The sequence below is a fragment of the Acinonyx jubatus genome, chromosome C1 (assembly GCF_027475565.1).
Source record: "Acinonyx jubatus isolate Ajub_Pintada_27869175 chromosome C1, VMU_Ajub_asm_v1.0, whole genome shotgun sequence".
NCBI lineage: Eukaryota > Metazoa > Chordata > Mammalia > Carnivora > Felidae > Acinonyx > Acinonyx jubatus.
Window position 1 is genome coordinate 180,881,993 of NC_069381.1, and position 19,383 is coordinate 180,901,375.

At 38.3% G+C, this 19,383-nt stretch overlaps 2 protein-coding genes across 3 annotated transcripts in view; both read right to left on the reverse strand.

The window, feature by feature from the left end:
- Window positions 1–9,487, reverse strand: part of BOLL (boule homolog, RNA binding protein) — a 41,473-nt gene extending 31,986 nt beyond the window's left edge. Inside the window, exons 1-4 of one of the 2 annotated variants that reach the window (XM_053215510.1) lie at window positions 8,332–8,470; window positions 5,607–5,750; window positions 3,012–3,103; window positions 1,081–1,135 (exon numbers count right to left, since the gene is read on the reverse strand). In XM_053215510.1, the coding sequence (XP_053071485.1) occupies window positions 1,081–1,135; window positions 3,012–3,103; window positions 5,607–5,750; window positions 8,332–8,346 (306 nt within the window). In that variant the 5' untranslated portion in view covers window positions 8,347–8,470. Of the gene's footprint in view, window positions 1–1,080; window positions 1,136–3,011; window positions 3,104–5,606; window positions 5,751–8,331; window positions 8,471–9,333 lie in introns of those variants that run through there. The other variant, XM_015077948.3, reaches the window with a different exon arrangement.
- LOC113595065 (uncharacterized) lies at window positions 9,370–10,045 on the reverse strand. The gene is made up of 2 exons (XM_027043850.1): window positions 9,799–10,045; window positions 9,370–9,749 (listed from the first exon to the last, which is right to left on the reverse strand). The coding sequence occupies exons 1-2, from the start codon at window positions 10,043–10,045 to the stop codon at window positions 9,370–9,372; spliced, it is 627 nt and encodes a 208-aa protein (XP_026899651.1).
- Between the last annotated feature and the right edge of the window lie 9,338 nt (window positions 10,046–19,383).

The following is a 19,383-nucleotide window of genomic DNA, read 5'->3' on the forward strand; positions in this document are numbered from 1 at the left end:
CTGCCCTTCCCCTGCTTGTGCTCTCTCAGAAATAAATAAACATTAAAAAAAAAAAAAAAAACAAAGAAGAAAATAATGTAACCAGAAACTTGTGGGAACCTAGTCTTGTATTTCTTCTAGGAACAGCAGTCCAATATTTGCCAATTCAGTGTTCATGGTGACTTTAAAGAACATAACTAGTATGAATAGTGGGGATCAGCTGCATGTGATTTAATATATAATTCAAACTATTTTTTTCCTTAAAGATTAACTAACATTTACCAAATTTAGTTATTACACTGAACTGCAGGCTATAGACTTTTTCTATGAATGTTCTTAGTTTATATAACGTTTTTCACAAGAGGGAAGTAATCTCAGATAATTTCACTCTAGTGTTGTAGTGTTTGTAGGAATTCAAAGTGCTATCAACTAACACTTGAGAAAAGATATATCCCCAAGTTCTTAGTTTAAGCAAATAAAGTAAAAAATTATATTACAGCTTGACAAACAAACGCATGCAATAATTTAGAATTTTTCTATTGATAAAAATCTATGCTTAATCTTTTTTAAAAAGATTTTTAAAAATATGTTTTTAAAAGTAATCTCTACACCCAACCTGGGGCTCAGACCTATAGACCTGAGATCAAGAAATACATGCTCCACTGACTCAGCCAGCCAGGCACCCCTGTTTAATCTTAAAAAAAAGCCAACAACTTTTTTTTTTTAATTTTAGAGAGAGAGAGAGAGAGAGAGAGAGAGAGAGCAAGAGTGTGTGAGCAGGGTAGTGGCCAGAAGGAGAGAGAGAGAATGGCGAGCAGGCTTCACGCTCAGTGTGGAGCCTGACACAGGGCTTGATCCCATGACCCTGGGATTATGACCTGAACCAAAATCGAGAGTTGACCACTCAACTGACTGAGCCACCTAGGTGCCCTTAATCTTTTTTTAATTCAATTTTTTTGGAGACCAATGTTAGTCTTAAGATGCAAATAAGTTAAAAATTTTTTCTAGCAATTGATCATTGTACTGGAATGCTAATACTAAAACAAATATCCTAAAGGATTAGTTTCAAAAAAGGAAGTTGAATACAGTAAGAGATCTTACCTCTTGTAAAATTTTTTGTGCATCTTCTTGTGTTTCAAAAGTGATGAAACCATACCTAAAAAATGCATTAATTATTTTCTTTAGAACATTAGAGTTATACTAAGATTAATTTTTTTTCTTTTAAGCATGGGTCACTGTAGTAGTGAGCAGTTTTCTAAGGTGCCCAGCATGCAAAATTTAAGAGAATCATTCACAGCTTAACACTGTCACCTCCTCTTAGAGTCAGGACACTAAAAAAAAAAAAAAAAAAAAAAAAACAACAAACCAGGATCTTCAAACAGTTTCATATCTGACTTGTATATAAATCAGGAAAGCATGAAAGATTCAAGTTCTGGCTTACAAATTAGGATGCAATAAATTTTGGTAGAGAGACATAATCACCTTTTAAAATAATAGAAGTTTGGCTTAAATAGGAATCAGAGTAGGGAAAAAAATTTCAACACAAAATTTTTTTAAATTGGTAAATGTTTATTTATATGGATGTATTATTATTAGCATATCTAAACTGATAATGCAATTACTCGTATTTCCCAAAGACAAATAAAAAATATGTACATCCCAGACTTTCTACCTGCTGTTTGCATGGATAATTGTTACCTCCAGAGTACAATTCATATAATATTCAAGATACAAATATATTTTGAATGCAATGTCCAAAAAGCCAAAACAGATACACAAAATGATATGAAAGAGATAAAACAGTATATCCCTCTGCCAAGCATAATTTCTACTTAGGTAACTTAAGGAAACTAGAGTAGTGTTAAATATCTTGACTATTTTCTTCAATTCATAGTTACTGTATTATATAAAAAGTTTCTTCCTCTAACAAAGAATTTCTCTTTTTCTATTTGCCCAAACATTAAACAAGGATTAAGGAAATACTTTTACACTAAATTTTTGATAGAACACATACACCACCCAGTGGAAAAGGCATAAAATACAGTTTACATATCTATGTTTTTAGTGGTAAAAAGTGGATATTACCAAAATATTGCAAATTCTATTAACCAAATACAAGAGCTACAATCTCACTTCTTCCTAATACTATTTGTCAGTCTGAGAAGTATCTCATTTGTTTAAAAATAACATCTCTCCAGGAACCCATCTCTTCCAAAGTGCTCACTTGACATTCTTACAAGTTGCTTCCCTCTAGTAGAATTTTCTATCTACCTTGTTAGTCCTTTCTCTTATGTATGTCCTGCCTCTCTTTCAAGAAAATGGACATAATCCTTCACTGATCTCCACTGTCTTACCCATTTTTTTCCCATGGATATTTTATTTTATTTTTTTAAATTTTATTTTTTATTTTTAAAAATTTACAACCAAGTTCTGTCTTACCCATTTTAACTTTGCTATCAAACTTCTTAAGTAAGTACACTATGTAAACTACGTCTTCTCTGAGATTTGGCTTTTGTATAAACCAGTCCACTGCAATAGCTCTAAGGTCGTTAGCCATTTCTAGACAAATCCTCCTGATTTCTTCCCAATTTTTATTCTCTTTGATTTGGCAATTAAAAATCATTCTCTTTAGAGTTATATTTCTCAGGTTAGTTCCTTATCTCTATGTCTAAAGCAGGCACACAATTCCAAGAGCATCTGATTCCTTTAGCTTCTGGTTCCTTAGCTACTGGACATTAGTTACCCAACATTAAATGCTTGCTACATAACATTGAATAGTTCCTCAGCCAATGCAAGAATAGCTTCCTAACAAATTAAGGAATATTATAGTGTCCTCCCCCATGCCAAAATACACACACACACACACACACACACACACACACACACACACTGCAGATTAAAGGCAAGAAGAAAGAAGAGAGCATGAAATTCTCTTTTTAAAAAATGGAATCAAAATAAGTTAGCATACCAAATCTAATAAGCCAATAAAAATACAATTGTTAATTCTATGTACTATCTATAGCAATACTAACCCTTTGGACACTCCAGCTCTGTCATTTACAATCTTCACTTCTTTTACAGACCCATACTGGGAAAAAAATTTTCTTAAATCATTTTCATTTGTCTAAAGGAAAATGAAAACACAAAAAATTGCTTTTAATGGCTTTTAAAATATCCTCTAATTGCTAAAAAATGAAACAAGTCTTATGCTTGTTTTGGAGACAGAAAAGATTGTAAACAAATAGTAATATAAACGTAAGAATGCCTCTCAGCATAAAAACAGTATATAAAACCACTAAATTATTAAAACCAATGTAAATACATTGCTTTATGCAGTAACTATGATGTTAAACTATTATAATCAATGAAAAAAATTTAAGCTGAATTGCTTTAAAAACAAAAAGAAAGTTCACTCATATTTAAAGGAATTCTTGTTGGCCAGTTAAAAAAATAACGAATTAGGCACGGCTATAACTATAGTAAGGGCATATTACTATTGTTTTTTGTGGCTCAGAGAGGCCCATGGTCATGGCAGTGGAACTAAGTTGTTGGTGTATACCAGTCCCTCTATTTTAATCAGCAGTCTCCAGGAACAGTAAGGTCTTAGGAAAGGAATACATTTCTAAAAGTACTTGAACTCAATTTGTGATGTCAATGAAGTAGCTACAAGATTTAGAGTTTTTAGATAGTTTATCTGTACTCAACATACATTTTAGCTAAATAATGACATCATAATATTCAAAATAAAAATCTGAATCATCATTGGACTATAATACACAAGATATCTACAAAGATGGTTTTAACTGCAGTAGTCTCATAATACACTCATTTTATCTTTTCCTACAATATTCACACTAAATTCATCGTAATTTCATTTTCTGGTTCAGGTATAACTACCCCATGGAAACTTTAAATATCTTTAGAAAAGAATTTCTTTATATACACAGAAAAAGGCATGCCCAACAGCAGTGCTATGCCTCTTATATACATTATCAGGTTTTAGTTGGTAGCCTACAGCCTGGTAAATTGGATGATGACAAATACTGAGATAATCTTAAGAATAACTAAATGCCTCTTATTTCAATAAACTCAAATGGAACCAATGCCAGAAGAATTTCTGTTAGAGATTTGAAAACAATTCAAACTATTCTCTGATAGAAGAATCACTAGTTCAATTTTGCAGCTCTACTTCCTAGTTGAAAAATAAGGAGACAAAGTCAAGATGATTAAGTATCAAGAGGGATGGGCTATAAGCTTCCAAAAAGAAGAGTTTTAAAAAGTTTGACACTGTTTGCTACTACAGAAACCCATCCAGGAACCCATCTCTGGATGTTCATTTCCTTGTTGTCATTTGTCTATGGTTTTGGAAACGGTATAAGTATCAGGGAGGGAACCCTAGCCATTACCTTAAAGGTACAACTGTGTTCTAACAATGGCCTCTTAAGTTCATAACGTAGCTGATAAAATTCAATAACCTAGAATAGCCTAACCATATGAATATTTCCATTTATTGATAATTTATTTAAAAATATACTGTTTATGATATAAATTAATTCTGAACAAAAATACTCAACTTGAATATTTATGGTCAGCCATTAATATTTTTCATAGAAACAGAAAATCTTTTTAAAATTAGCATTTCATTATAAATCATTTTTATTCATGTTTAGTGAACCAATGACATACTTGCTTAAAAATCATTATTTTGACAAATACACAAATACAGTATGTGTATCATTTCTCTTGAGAAGAAAAAAAGTATTTTCATCCAAATTGCAAAAGACTGATTATAGGGAAATAGTGAGTAATAAATGTCAAATTTATTTGACACATCTTTGGCACAAAGATTTTTTTTAATTAAGAAAGACAACTATCCCTGTAATTTTCAATATATAATATGGAAACTTGGAAATCTTTCTACATATCCACTTAGAAGTAAGGATATTCCACTTAAAATAGCATGCAGACCTTTCCTATAGGTGTTTACTACTACCTCCCAAATGGGGGTGCTAAAACATCTCACAAACTAAGCTTCTCTGAAAGAGTAGAATGACTGATTACATTATTAAAGTGTATTAATGTTAAGATGTTTTATTCTGACATTTTTTTTTGTGATCAGATTCTAAATTAGATGGTGGAAAGCAATTTTGATGCAAGTTTAGGAGGTTATTCAATAGGAACTTGAGAATAAAGTTGGGATAAAGAAACAAATTCATAGGACTAAATTTTGTGTTTTTTTAAAAAATTGCGTTTTTTTTTGAAATTATTACCATGCATTACTTTTTTTTTGGAGTATGACATAATAAAGTATAATTAGTGTGGTATGGTGAAATAAGGAATATGGAACTATGAGTCAAAATAGTGGGATTCTAGTCTTCACTCTGTCACGAAGCAGCTAGGAGCCTACAGATATATCAGTGAGCCTCAATTTCCTTGTATGGGAAATTACACATATTCTTTTTAACCAACACTGGTATTGAAAAGATTCTTTATAGTAAGATAATGTGAAACCTACTAATCATTATGGAAATAGCAATTGTTATTTTTGCAGTTGTACAAAAATTTTCTGAGAAATAAAATAACTTCTAATGCAAAAAATACACTATGTTACATGCATAAATAGGTACCTTAAAGTCAATTCCTCCTACAAAGATGCGATTAGGGATCACTGTTCCATATCTTGGGGCACTTGTTGGGTTATTCAAAGGCACAGGTGACACAGGATTAGGGGATGGAGATAATGAATCTGTTTGCGTCTGATTTGATGTTTGCTGTAAAATAAAATTCTATTAAACTTTTAGCATTGGGTAGAAGTTTGATGCAGGCTGAAAACAATATCTTTCAAAAAGATGAGTCATTTAGACAAAATGTAATATTTTAGACTTTAATTTTAGTTTAATATTATGAAGATTATAATTAGAATACTTTTTTTGGAGCAATAAAAATATGGGAAATGTAGAATCTACTCCACTACAGAGAAAATCTTAATTACTTAAAATGTTTCTGTGAATTATTATTAAATATACAATTTAAATATTATAAATATTGAGGAATATTAAACTCAAAAAACAGAAAGAGAAAAGCAGCCCTGACAGCTGGGAACTGGCTTTGTTCTGGTGTTGTTAGGAGTTGGCCTCGAACTCACAGCTAGGCTATGGTTGTTCTCTTGTTAACAGGCATTAGGCAAAGTTACTCTGTGATTGTGATGGATCACAACAAAAACAAGACCATTCCATAACCATGTCAGAACTCTGACAAAAACAAAAGCATTGTCCAAACCATAAGAATGACCAAACAGCCCTCTATTCTGGCTGATATGTATAACTGCTCCATCTTTATCAATCACAGCTTTGGCTTCAATCTATTTTTCTTGCCTTCTAGATAAGAATTAGCAGAATTACTCCCACTTTCTGACAACATGCATCTCACAGTAAAGCCGTTCTTCCTTAAACCCTATCTAAAAAGAGCTTAACACAAGTCTAAATCCCATAGTAAGTTCTTTTCTAGCACCCTCTTACCAAAAGGCTCCATGGTGCATGCTCTTCCTTGTGGCAACAATTCAATACACCCAACTTTAGTGAACTACAGTATGTTCCTGGTAGTCTTTGGCTAAAGGGCACTGACATAAATTCTGACATTCAAGTTCACTGTTTTTTAACTCTAAAGTCAAAGTTTTAAATGCACTTGTCAATTTGAAGATTGAACTGATTTTGTAAAGAAAAAAGAAATTTACATACCTATATCTCATAGGCATAAATTTTTATACCAAAGATTGAACTCAGTACATACATGTTCATAATTCTAAGTTGGGGGCCTAATTTAGATTCTAATAAACATATATTAACATATATGCCTTTGCATAATGGCAAGATGGTAAGCTCTTAACCTACATCTGAAAAAAACAAGACTTGAGAATAGAATTTTGAAGAGAAACCAATTTAAGCACTTGCTAATTATTTTCGTTCTGGGAACATTAAATAGGCTTCTCAGACAGTCTAATGTACTAAATGAGTATGCTTCAAAAATCTTGGTTTCAGAATTTCAATTCTCTGAGAAACAAATACATGAAAATGAATTTCCAACATAGATAATGGAGTTGTTCTTTTTCATAGTTGCTCTCCTGTCTCACTTAATTGGCCAATAAAACCATGATCCCTAAGTCAATCCTTCAAGATATACAGAGAAATGACTAGGCCAGTAGTGACTACAGGGCTACAGGCTGGACCTCATTGCGTTCCATTCTGCATCTAGTGTTAAGGAGGAACAACACAAATTCCTAAAAAGGGAGTTCATAAAAACACCTATTAACCCACAGAAAAATCATCACATTTAATAACGGCTATGTGGTAGTTTCCAATTATAGAAATTGGGGAACCAATCTTAAAAGCATTCTCTCTGGGCATTTGGAGGTTATTTGTAACTTCAGTCACTTTACTTCTAGGATGTAGTGCAGAGAATGATGATTTTGGGATGCTTAGTTTTATTTTTCAACTGTGGATTTGCATTGCTAGAGATAATAGCATAGCTCTAGTAGATACAATCTTGTCTGTTTACAGATTGTAAAATTTTAAAAATCAGTCTTCATGAAATTTTCTTCTGAAAAACAAGTTCGACAGATGAATTCATTTGTTCTCCAATTTGTTTAAATAAAAGTCATTCCATTATTTTTCACAGAGAAAGGACATGAACAAAAGTGAACAGGTGCTTTATTTCCAATCTTGAGAAACTAGTTAGATGATACCGAGAAAGGAAAAACATCAACTTTTTATATCCTGTTCATTTCATTCTCATTTCTAAGGCTCCTGCTGTACTGTGGGTTCCTACTGCCTTATTTTTCTTCTTACCACTTATCACTTTCCAACATACTATATAGTTTACATATGTTTATTGCTTACCACTTTCCAATGTAGTGCAATGTTCATATGGGAAGGGATTTTGCCTATTTTGTTCACTGATCATTTAAAGTGGAGATGGTACATAGCAGGTGTTCAATAAATAATTTGTTGAACAAACGAATGAATCACTTCTCCCTGCTCATGATATCCCAACCATTAGGCAGAGGGTTTAAGAATACAATATGAAAAGAACCTAGAAAATATCTTAATGTTAGTAGTGACAAGGCTTAAGCCGAAATATCTCAATTCCTCAGAGAAGGTTGGCGATGCACTGAGCTAATAAAGCCTCAGATTCCACCGGTAATAATTTTGCAAATGTATGAAAAGCACTTAGGCAGGTGTTGTTAGATTAGAAGTAAGGGTTCTTAGTTTAGCAAAACTTCTAGCACTAAAGAGTTTATTAAAAATTTCCTTCAGAGTAATGTGCCCTCACTGCCTCCATCCCTTGAGAATTAACCTCGAAATCTATCATCCACTTTGCCAGCGAAGACAACGGGAAGAGGGCAGGCTAACCGTCGCAGTCAAGGCCTCGAAGCTCCTTCCCCTCCGAGGCCAGCAAGCTGAGGCGCTGTAGGATATGGCCGCTGCGACAATTTCCTCGGGTTCTCTCGGGTCATCGTGAACTTGGGCACTGACACGAGGATCCACCCCCTCCCCACCAAAGTGCGGGAGGGAAAAGAAGGCTAGCCAGCGAGAAATTTTGACCCGCAAACCCGCCAGAAGCAGTGGCTGGAACCCTCAACTGCACCGACCCTACGGTGGCCTCGAGCGTCGGCAACAACTCGGCACTCACGTGGCGCGCGCTGATTGGCTGCCAGAGGGGCGGGGGCGGGGCACAGTGGCACCTCGCCTCAGCGCCTCAGCTCCTCAGGCCTGCTTCGTCTCCCGCCCCTCCCCCACCCGGCCCTCAGCGTCTCGGGCGCACACCCGGTATTAAAGTGTCCGGGTCCGTCCAGGGCCACGGTGCCCCACCGCTCCCTCCAGGTCTCTCCGGCCTTCCGGTCCCCACTGACTAGCCAGGGAAAGGCGGTGTCAGCCGCCCTGGCAATCCCTTGCGGTGGGCGTCTGGGCGGAGTCCGGCCTGAGCAGGCGTCAAAGACGGTGCCGAGCCCGGTTTCGGCGGGAAAGCTGTTTTTCTACCCCAGCCCCGCCTGTTGTACAGGACCCGGCCACCGCCGCCTCCTGAAACCTTCCGGCCATTTCCGAGGTCCCCCAGCCAGCCTACACCCGGTCCTGGCCTGGTGGTCCCACCTTCCCGACCCCACGACCCGATCCGACGGGGCCTGGAGGGAGGCCGCTCTTCACGGTGGTCGATGGGGCATCCTGTCCACGTTTCTTCCCGAAAAAATAGAGGGCATTTGGGCCCTAGACTTCACAATTCCAGCCCCTCAGGAACGGAGTCCACGTTGCTCCTTCCCCTTGCTATCCCGGGGCCGGAGGCCCTGACTGCCGTACTCACCGTCCCGGACTCGGTCTCCATCTTCCTCTACGCTCTTCAGAACCCAGGGGAAAGGATCAGAAACCTGAAGTTTGAAAGCACCTTCACACCAAGGAAGCAACACCACGTTTCCCGACGGACACTCCCCCTGGCGGCGACGGCGGCAGTGGCAGCTGCAGGGGCGCAGGCTCGGACCCGGGACCTGAACCTGCCACCCGGTAGGGGGGGGTGGGGAGGAGCAGGCGACGTCGCCTCGGGCGGCGGGGCGGGCGGGCGCAGCAAGCCGGCGAGCGGCGCGGGCGGGCGGTTTCGGCTGTGGCCCGTGGTCGCGGAGCTGGGCCGTCTGGGGAGGGAAGAGCGTGCAGCAAGTCGGGGCGGACGTGTGGTGTGCAGACGAGGGCTCGGCTCTGGGGCCACTGTCGCCTGCTTTCGGACGGCTGGGGAGGAGAGAGCGAACGGTTATGCAAAGCACCATGCACCGCACACTTTCCTCTCTTCTCCCCTTTGGAGGAAAGTCGGCGTCTGGGACTGGTGGGTTTCGAGAGGTTGACGTGACCTCAGGCTTTACTAAGCAGCAAGAGGCCGGTTGAGGGGTGACTTCGGAAGGCTGGTGCAGGGCCAGGAGGACGGTTTCCAGAGTCAAACTCTGACCCCCCCGGGCCTGACGCGCCAAACTCGGGGACTCCCGAGAAGCCTGGGACTCCGCGCTGCACCTGTTGTCGCCGTCACTCATCCCCGCTAGCGGGCGGGGCGGCGCGGGCGGCTTGGCTGGGACCCGCCGCGCAGCCCAGTCTGGGCCTCGGCGCCCGTCACAGGCTGGCGCCCGGAGCAGCTCCCGCGGGCCCCTCGCGGCTGAGCACCGCCCGGCCGGCCGCAGCAACAGCCTTGAGAGCCGGTCTGCCACGAGGCCACCCGCTCGCCAGAGGGGGTGAGCACTGTGAGGCTTGACTGGAGCGGCTCCGGCGGCCTTGGGATAGCCTTTGAAAGAGTACTTTGTAAAAAATATCTGTGAAAGGTAGCTGAGAGTTCTGTATATCGCCGCTATAATACATAATGTAATATTATACACACATATATGGTATATAAATATATAATATATAAGCGGTATATAATATATAATCAAGTTGTAAATAATTACAACTAAGTAAACATGTAATAATGCTGATGATTATTGCACCTACCATTTATCAAGAATTCATTTTGTGCCAGTCACAGTGCTTTATAATCAATATCATTTCATTGTTCTCACAGAAACCCTTCAAATAGATACTACTGTATCTGTAGATACAGAGCTAAAGCTATAAGAGATTTAAGTATAAGAGCTAAAGAGCTAAAGCTCTTAAGAGCTAAAGCTATAAGAGATTTAACTGGGATCTCTCTGACGATTCATGAGCTTAACCATTAAAACAATGAAAAAAAATTTTTTTAATGTTTTATTTATTTTTGAGACAGAGAGAGACAGAGCATGAAAGGGGGAGGATCAGAGAGGGAGGGAGACACAGAATCCGAAGCGGGCTCCAGGCTCTGAGCTGTCAGCACAGAGCCCGACGCGGGGCTCGAACTCACGGACCATAAGATCGTGACCTGAACCGAAGTCGGATGCTCAACCGACTGAGCCACCCAGGCGCCCCTAAAATTTTTTTTTTAAAAAAATATTTATTTATTCTTGAAGGAGAGAGAGAGCGAGCAGAGGAGGGAGACCCAGAATCTGAAGCAGGCTCCAATGCTCTGAGCTGTCAGCACAGAACCCAACTCCGGGCTTCAGCTCATGAGCAGTGAGATCTTGACCTGAGCCAGAGTCCGATGGTCTACTGACTGAGCCACCCAGGTGCCCCATGAGCTTAACCATTTTGACATGTGCTTTTACAAAGTTAGCCATAACAACTATTAAAAATGACATTAATAATAACTTTTGTACTCTCTGTTATAAAAGTTTGTGTTATTTTACTTTAAAGATAAACGTTCAAAAATATGCAGTATGACTTAATTTGTAATCTGTACAGAGATTAGCTCTTCATATTATTTACCAAAAATAAAATAGGAAGCATAATTTTTTCACTGAATACAGTTATTCAGTCATTAGTTTTGCATGCAATTTAAGCTCATTTTAGGTTTTAGTTTCTGTGGAAACATAAAGGACAAACCTATTCAAATTAATACTCATATTCTAGAGCAAAATAGTTTTGCTGTTCAATAACAGAACTGATTTTGTTTTTTTTTTTTTTTCAATTGTAATGATGGGTGTGAGTAGTTATTACTATCCCCTCTTTTGCCCAAGTCTTTAATTGGCTGAAAACCCTTCCTTTTGAAGACTGTCTTCACCATAAAAGGTGTTCGGTGTGTAATACACAAATTAACACAATTTAGGGGATATTAACTGTATTTCAAGGCCCCTGTTAGGTACTAGGGGGATATACTGTATTTACAGTAGATAATTATTCTGCTTCTCTTTTCATTGTTAAAGCAAAGGAATTTTTGGTTTTAAATTTTGGATAAATCATGTAAAAGTATACAATTCAACTAGTAGACATTATAGAGTTCCTATTGTGTGTAGGACCTAATATTAGGCTGTATGTTATGGGAGATAGGAGGATGAACAAGATCAAATCCTCATCTTGCGTGTTTTTCAATCTAGAAGGGGAGAAAAGACTAGTTGCTCAAAAATAGTAATGACACCTAAATGTGCTTATAATTAATAAGACATAAGCAGAACAGGATAAGTGATATATGAACTGTGATCAAAGATCTATGGGAGCATAGAGGACCATATAGTGGAGCACAATGTCCAGGGCTGGGTAAAAGCTCCATCAGAACTGATATTCTGGTCTGGGTGGGAAGGTGAAAGGAAAGATACTGAATCCCTGTCATCTATTCAGCATTAGGCTAGGCTAGGCACATTCTTTTTTAGTTACCATTCTTGCTTGCTTTCTCTCTTTCTCTTTGGAAATCTAAGCCTTGGAAAGGTAAAAGTGACTCAGGTAGTTACATTGTTAGTAACTGGTAGATAGAGTTTTCAAAACTTGGTTCTATTTGACTCCATTTGCCCATGCATAGTGTACTCTGCCATGTTATTTATACCGTGGTAATGACTTAGAATTTTATTCTGGAGACTTTGCAAATAAAGGGCCATTGAAGGTTGTTGAATCAGGAAGTTACAAAATCAGAGCCAAAATTTATATTCTCAGATTAGAGGAACAGTTTTTAAAAGACTGGAAACAGAATTGAGTCAGGTGCATACTACTCTAGTGAAAAATAATGGGGATCTAAACAAAAGTAGCAGCTCTGAGAATAAACTACTGGCAAAGGGTTAAGGAGAAACCAGAGAAGAACTGAAACTTGGACGTGGTGATGATGGGGAGGGGTTGGTGAGGATGGTTCAGAAGTTTCAAGTTTCAAATCCTGGAGATGTCATTGACAAAGATAAATATAAAAGTGCAACACATAACAAATTGCAAACCTAACATCCCATTTGCTTATATTTCCGGCCAGCATCCCAACATCTCTCATCTTTTTCTTTCACACAGTCTGCTAAAAGTATAGTTCCTGTTTCAGAGATTTACCCAAAGCTGCCTTCCCTCTTGCTTGCCTTCCATTGCTGGCAGTTTTCCCATTACTGCCTCTTGAGTCTTCTAGCCACAGATTCTAACTCCTAATATCTATTTTAGGCAGTCCTTTTCTCAATAACCCTTTGGATGTGTGCTCTAGCTTATAGGCCTAGATAACCATTTGTGGGCCTCCTGTGGGCCAGGCTTTACCCTAAGGCAGGGTCTATGGCTACGATGAAGATGTGGTTCTTGCTCTCCAACAGCCTGTGGTCTAGTGCCAGAAGGAGCTAAGTAAATAGAAAGTTCATACATTCAATGTAGCAGTAGAAGAGTTGCCAAGAGCAGAGATAGCCCAGACCAGGAGTGACTTGGTAGAAAAACATGAAAAGTCATGTTTAGAAGATGTCTCTACTTCCATTTTATTTCTTTCTAGTTCCCAAGTCTATTAACCTGTTGTTGTGTTTTGGAGGATGATCAGATGCTTTCTTTTTCTCTGTGATGATTGGATATTTGAAATGGGAGAGGTGAGGGATAGGATGTTTGTTTATTTATTTATTTTTTATTTTATTTTACTATTATTATTTTTTAGGGATAGAATTTTTAAAAATCTGCCTTAAGGAAGCAAAGAGTCCAGTGCAGATCTTCTTTTCCTTTACAGAGTGTAATACTTACATTTAGAGAGGGTGTTACAGAGCTAGTCTAGACTGAAACAGTAACTGATTTATTGAAAAATTCCTTATAAAATTCTTTTATTTGGTTATGCTGTTTACTTTGAGCAACTATTTAGATACAAGAGTATACAATATAGAATTGACTGTTCAAGATAAGGTAGGAGCTCAGTAAATAGTTATAAAATAAGAGACTAAATGAATAGGCAACCCTCTCTCCACTTTCCATTTTATCCCCACCCCTTACCATTTTACTCTTACTTCTGAAATAAGAGTGAAAAGCAATCATTGTCAGAGAATCTTTTTCTTGATCTACTTACACAAGTATGGTTTAATAATTCTGAATGTTTTCGGTTGCTTTTTAGGGGAAGACCTTGTGTTTGGAACATCCCACCTGCAAAATCCTTTGAATATTCACAGATAATCCTTAAGAGCAAATGATACACCATTTACAAAAATAAGACCTATGAAGTAAGACTTCAGTGTAAGAATGATTGTCCTGAACTTACTGTCCACTTGTAGATTCAGGCCTTTGCCTTGGCTTGCCCCTTTATTTTACCTTTACTTGCTCTCACCTTCTGACCACCAACTGCTGTTTTTTTTTTAACCTCTTTCCATTGTTATTTCATCCTTAGATTTTATCTTTCTGGGAGGAAAACATTTTCATCAACCCTTCTAGGGTCCCTGGCTGGGTCTGAAAATTAAACTGACAGTGATTAACAGGACAAAAGCATACAAATTTTACTGAATTTTTACATGTACATGGGGGTCTTCATGAGGGAAGGAAGACCTAAGAACTGGCCAGAGTAGGAAGCTTTTGCATCTTTTGGACAAAGAAACAATAAATTTATGAGTAATTGACAAGACAAAAGGGTTTAGGCTAGAGATAGTAAATGGTGAAGAAATAACTAGAAAGATAAGGGTTAGTTTATCAAGGTTAGTCTGAAGATTCCTCTGGTGCCCTGTCTCTGGGCTGATAAGAGTCTGTCTCCAGTAAAAGAATTTATTTCCTGCCTTTAGGCAGAAAAGGGGGAACTTTTTCTGTTTACTGCTTCTTAATTGCTTTCAACCCCAAATAATTAGTATGTCAAAGAGGCATGTTTTGGGGTGACATATTCTGGTTTACTTCATATACATGAGGTGTTTTCACAGGTACTATCATGACATCTCTTAATTCATGTTTCTCCTACCCATAGGTATCTTGGCAATACTTCATGTCCCTAATGTCCTCCTATTCATGATGTTTCAAACATCTTTTTTTTAAAAAAAATTTTTTTTTCAACGTTTATTTATTTTTGGGACAGAGAGAGACAGAGCATGAATGGGGGAGGGGCAGAGAGAGAGGGAGACACAGAATCAGAAACAGGCTCCAGGCTCTGAGCCATCAGCCCAGAGCCTGACGTGGGGCTTGAACTCATCGACCGTGAGATCATGACCTGGCTGAAGTCGGACGCTTAACCGACTGCGCCACCCAGGCGCCCCTCAAACATCTTTGTGTAAACATTTCTTTAATTGTCACTTGTCCACTCCTCCAGCAACTATGTTGTTTTTGAGTAGTGAGCAATTGTTGCCTTGGTCCACTCTTATCTTTTAAATCTAAGAAAGGCCACCATGTACCGTTGCATTGGTTACTCAGTACATAAGGGTATCTGGCCAAAGGACTAGCAGGCTAAGATCCAGCTCTTGCTGCTCCACTCACAGAACCATGTAGCCATAGGCCCCTCCATTCAATGGGAGTGCCTTTTTCCAGTTCATAAAAAGATGCTGAATGTACTGGTGGCAGTCCTACCTAATTATAGCTCCTGCACCATAAGATGGTATCAAGAAACACTGGTTTATGTTCATCGTGTTTTACTATCATATTCTTAGACATCAGTGACTCCTTGACATTTGGAAAAACCTTTCATCTTGGTAAATGCTGCAAGTGGCTTCCTCAGGAAGCAGACTCTGAGATTTGCATGCAGTGGTTTTGGGGAATCTTGAGTTTGGGAACAATACCTGAGAAGAAGGAGGGAAGCAGGGCTGGGCAGAAGAAGTTGAATTGTGATTTTTGCAACAGAGTCCCAGCAATCCTAGGATGACCTTCAGAGTTGTCCCTAGAGACCAGGGTTCCCCTCCCCACTGCATCCCATATCCCCAGGTACCCATCCATAGATGTTGGATGCAGGCTGCTCTCAGAGAGGAGTCAGGACTTTAGACAAGATTCTCTTTGGCTGAGGGCAGTTTCTGGAGAGGGACTCAGCTGAGGACAGCCCACACTCCCAGCATCTGGTGGAACAATGGCTCGGTCCTCAAGGGGAATTTGGGCAAATGACAGCATATACAAAAGTGAGTTCATAACCATCGAATGACTTTTTCTCTACAATAGGGTTAAGCAGGTTTTTAACACCTTCTTTTGGTTGAAGGAAAGCATGACAAAAACAGAATAACTCCAGGAAAAATTTAAACTTGTTTTTTCTTAGAGAGGGTACCTCAGAGATTGCACGTGGGACAAATACCAGGAGCATAGATCTGGTAACCTAAGACTGTGACATTGAAAGTTTAGGTTGCAATTGTGTTTAATGATTGCAGGCTAAAAAACAACTTTCTATGAATTTGCCTTCTGTTGGTTCTGTGCTCAAGAAAATATCCGTATTGGTCATCATTGGGGAAATATAATTAAAACACAAAGTCATTTCCCAATTCAGAAAACCTCTCCACAAAGATATAGAGACAGAAACCAGTTTCATCGTTAAATAAGCATGAAATCTGTGGTGCACACCTCAGGCAATTGACTAAGACATTGCAAAGACACAAGAAAGAAAAGAATCTCACCCATTTATATTGCCAGGCAGACATAACCCATTGCATCACACATAGTTCACCATAACCTTACCTAGTGATTGGGGTCACCATCTTATTGGCTTTAACCAGAGGAAAAACAAACTTCTCATATCTTTATAACAGGAGGTAGTTTTGTGAACTGGAGCAAGGCAAACACCGAAGTTAGGCTCTTCTTCTTACTGGAACTGGGAAATAGAACTATCTTTCTTAATGTTTGCATTTCAAAAAGATGGTTTTTGAGGAAACATTCTTGAGTTGTGATAGTGGCAAGATGCCTAGGTAGCCATTATAAAGGTTTACATACGTGTAAAAAAGAGAAAGAAATTCTAGAAAAAAAAATGGGGGGGGGGAGATGGGGAAGTCTTTTTCCTTATTTCTACTGGGATAATTAAGCCTATTTTTTTTTAAAGAATCTCTACACCCAACATGGAGCTCAAACGCACAACCCCCAGATCACGAGTTTCACGCTCTACCAATTGAGCCAGCCAGGTACCCCAAGCCTTTTATTTTTAATCTGTATTTGCTCTTACATTATATATCTGGATCTCTTTAAGGTTGGGTCTTCCCGAAGCACTGAAACATTTTAGAAGCAACTAAAATTCAAAGCTATTATTTAAACATCTGGAGTAGGAAGAGAAGTGGAGTAGCCAGAAAGGAAACCAGGGAAGTAGACAAGAGCCATGGCCACATGTGCCAAAAAGCCTACATCCTATTCTGCTGGTACTGGGAGGCCAATAAAGCTTTGTAATGGGGAGTCAGACTTGTAGTTTAGGTAAATTCCTCTAGCTACAATGTGGAGGGAGTATGGATAGATATTTGAACATGCTGCAAGGTCACTATAATCAAATTAATATGGTATTGAATGGGAATCAGAATAGATAACCTGGAAGCAGATTGAAGTACATGTGAGAATTTAACCTATGACAAGAGGAATAATTCAATTCATTGAGAAAAGAATAGATTATTTAATGAAGAAAATAAAAGCAGCCCAGCATCTTATTTAAAAAAATTTATGTAAATTCTTGTATATACATATAAGATAAATTAAAAAATGCAGTATAGAAAGACCAAACATGTTAAAAAAAAATAAAATTCTCCTAAGAAAATGTAGGAGATTACACATACAACCTAGGGGTTGGAAAGTGCTTCTTAATGCTGAAAAGAAGAGAGACATATTGGATTATATGAAAATTAATATAATGTAGATACCATAAACAAAGTAATAAACAATAGTTCTGGAAAAAATACTAAAGCAGATGACATAATAAGGATAACATCTATAATATACTGGTTGGGTTCTCTGAGAAGCATTAGGAGTTAGAGGTGAAAAATTAATTGGAAAGTGACACATGTGGAGGGACAAAGGAGGAGCAGGATTGGGCAGGAGGAGTTCAGATACAGACATGACAAAATCTCAAACAGCCCAAGGGGCAGCTGGAACAATGATTGCCTGTTGGAGGAGTCCTGCCATGTTGGAAATGGCTAGGGTCCACTGGCTGGAGATTGCCCAGAGAATAGAAGAGTTTGCTCTTAACTATCAACACCTAACCAATTCACTGGCAAGGGGCCACCCCAAGAAGAACATGACCTTGGTTCAAAAGTTGAGGTGAACCCTGAGTATTTGAACAGCTGAAGGCTGTCAGTGAACTATATGCCTTGAAGCTGGAGAGTGAGCCCTTTACTGAAGCAGGGTCTCAGTGTGGCATCTCTGTGTTTGCTATAGAACTCTTACAAACTAAGAAGAAAAAGGCATTCAGTCCAATGGAAAATTAGGCAAAGCACACGTGCAGATGGTTTACTGAAGACTGAGTCCAAATGACCAAAAAACGTTTGAAATGATGCTCGGTAATCTGGAAAGTAAAATTAAAATAACAATGGAATCTAATTTTATGCCTATAAGATAGGCAGAAATTAAAAAGAACTACAATATGTATTAAGAGGAAATGTAAAGTATTTTGATTCTTTGGGAAATCAATCTAACATTATCTATTAAAATTAAAAATACATACATCCTTAGACCCAAAAATGCTACTTTTGGGAATTTATCTGATGGAAATTAAACAATTGGTTCATAAAAATGTGTACAGAAATGATAATTACAATGTCATTAGTAGTGGTGAAAAACTAGAAATAAGCTGAATACACCAAATAGAGCAATGACTAACCAAATTATGATATATCTATACCATGGAATATTTGCATTTATTTAGAAGAATGAATGAGTAGATGTTGCAGATGAGGTGGTGGGATTCTTACCAGGTATTGTTGAATGAGAAAAGGAAGATGCAGTAAAGTATGTATAAAATATGTCTTCCCACCTCTTCTCTTTTTAGTAAATCTAACCATGACAAACACACATGCTTTCTATCTCTCCCTCTACACACATACGCGCGTACGCGCGCACACACACACACACACACACACACACACACACAAATGTACACTAAAGCTGAAAAGATGCGTTAACTTGGCAACTCAAGTTGTTAATTTGAGTTACCTTCAAGGAGTGGAAGAGTTGATGTGGGTGGAGGAGGAGAGAAGTGTTCAAGACAGGTAAAAGAAAAAAATTATACCAAAAGAATATGCATATGCTCACATTTATGCTGTCATTTCTAAATCTAATAAGAAAGGCAGAATCAGGGGCTTACATAATTTATAGGAAAGAAATAAATAGAAAAATATGTCATAGAAATAGAACAAACTATACATAATTTTTGGAAATCCAAAGTTTTTTAGTTTTTACTAGTTTAGTAGATGCCAGGAATGTTTATTTGCTGTATAAATCAAATAGTATCCAGTCATATGAACCAATAGCATTGTTGTAGAAAACATAGGGCTTTCAGTGAACTTATGTATCTGTATCAGTCAGGAGAAACTCAGTAATACTACAGTAAAAGAGCATCCCAAAATCTGAGTGGCTTGCCACAGAGGTTGTCTTCTTGTTCGTGTTACACATCCATCGTAGATTGGCTTGAGCTCATGCCATTTTCACTTAGGATCTGACTAATCTTTGGTAGAGGAAAATAAGATCATGG

Coding starts and splice junctions, on each gene's coding strand:
- LOC113595065 (XM_027043850.1), bottom strand. CDS start 10,045: ATGAGTGACGGCGACAACAGGTGCAGCGCGGAGTCCCAGGCTTCTCGG. Junction 9,750..9,798: donor AAAGGGGAGAAGAGAGGAAA/GTGTGCGGTGCA, acceptor TCTCCTCCCCAG/CCGTCCGAAAGCAGGCGACA.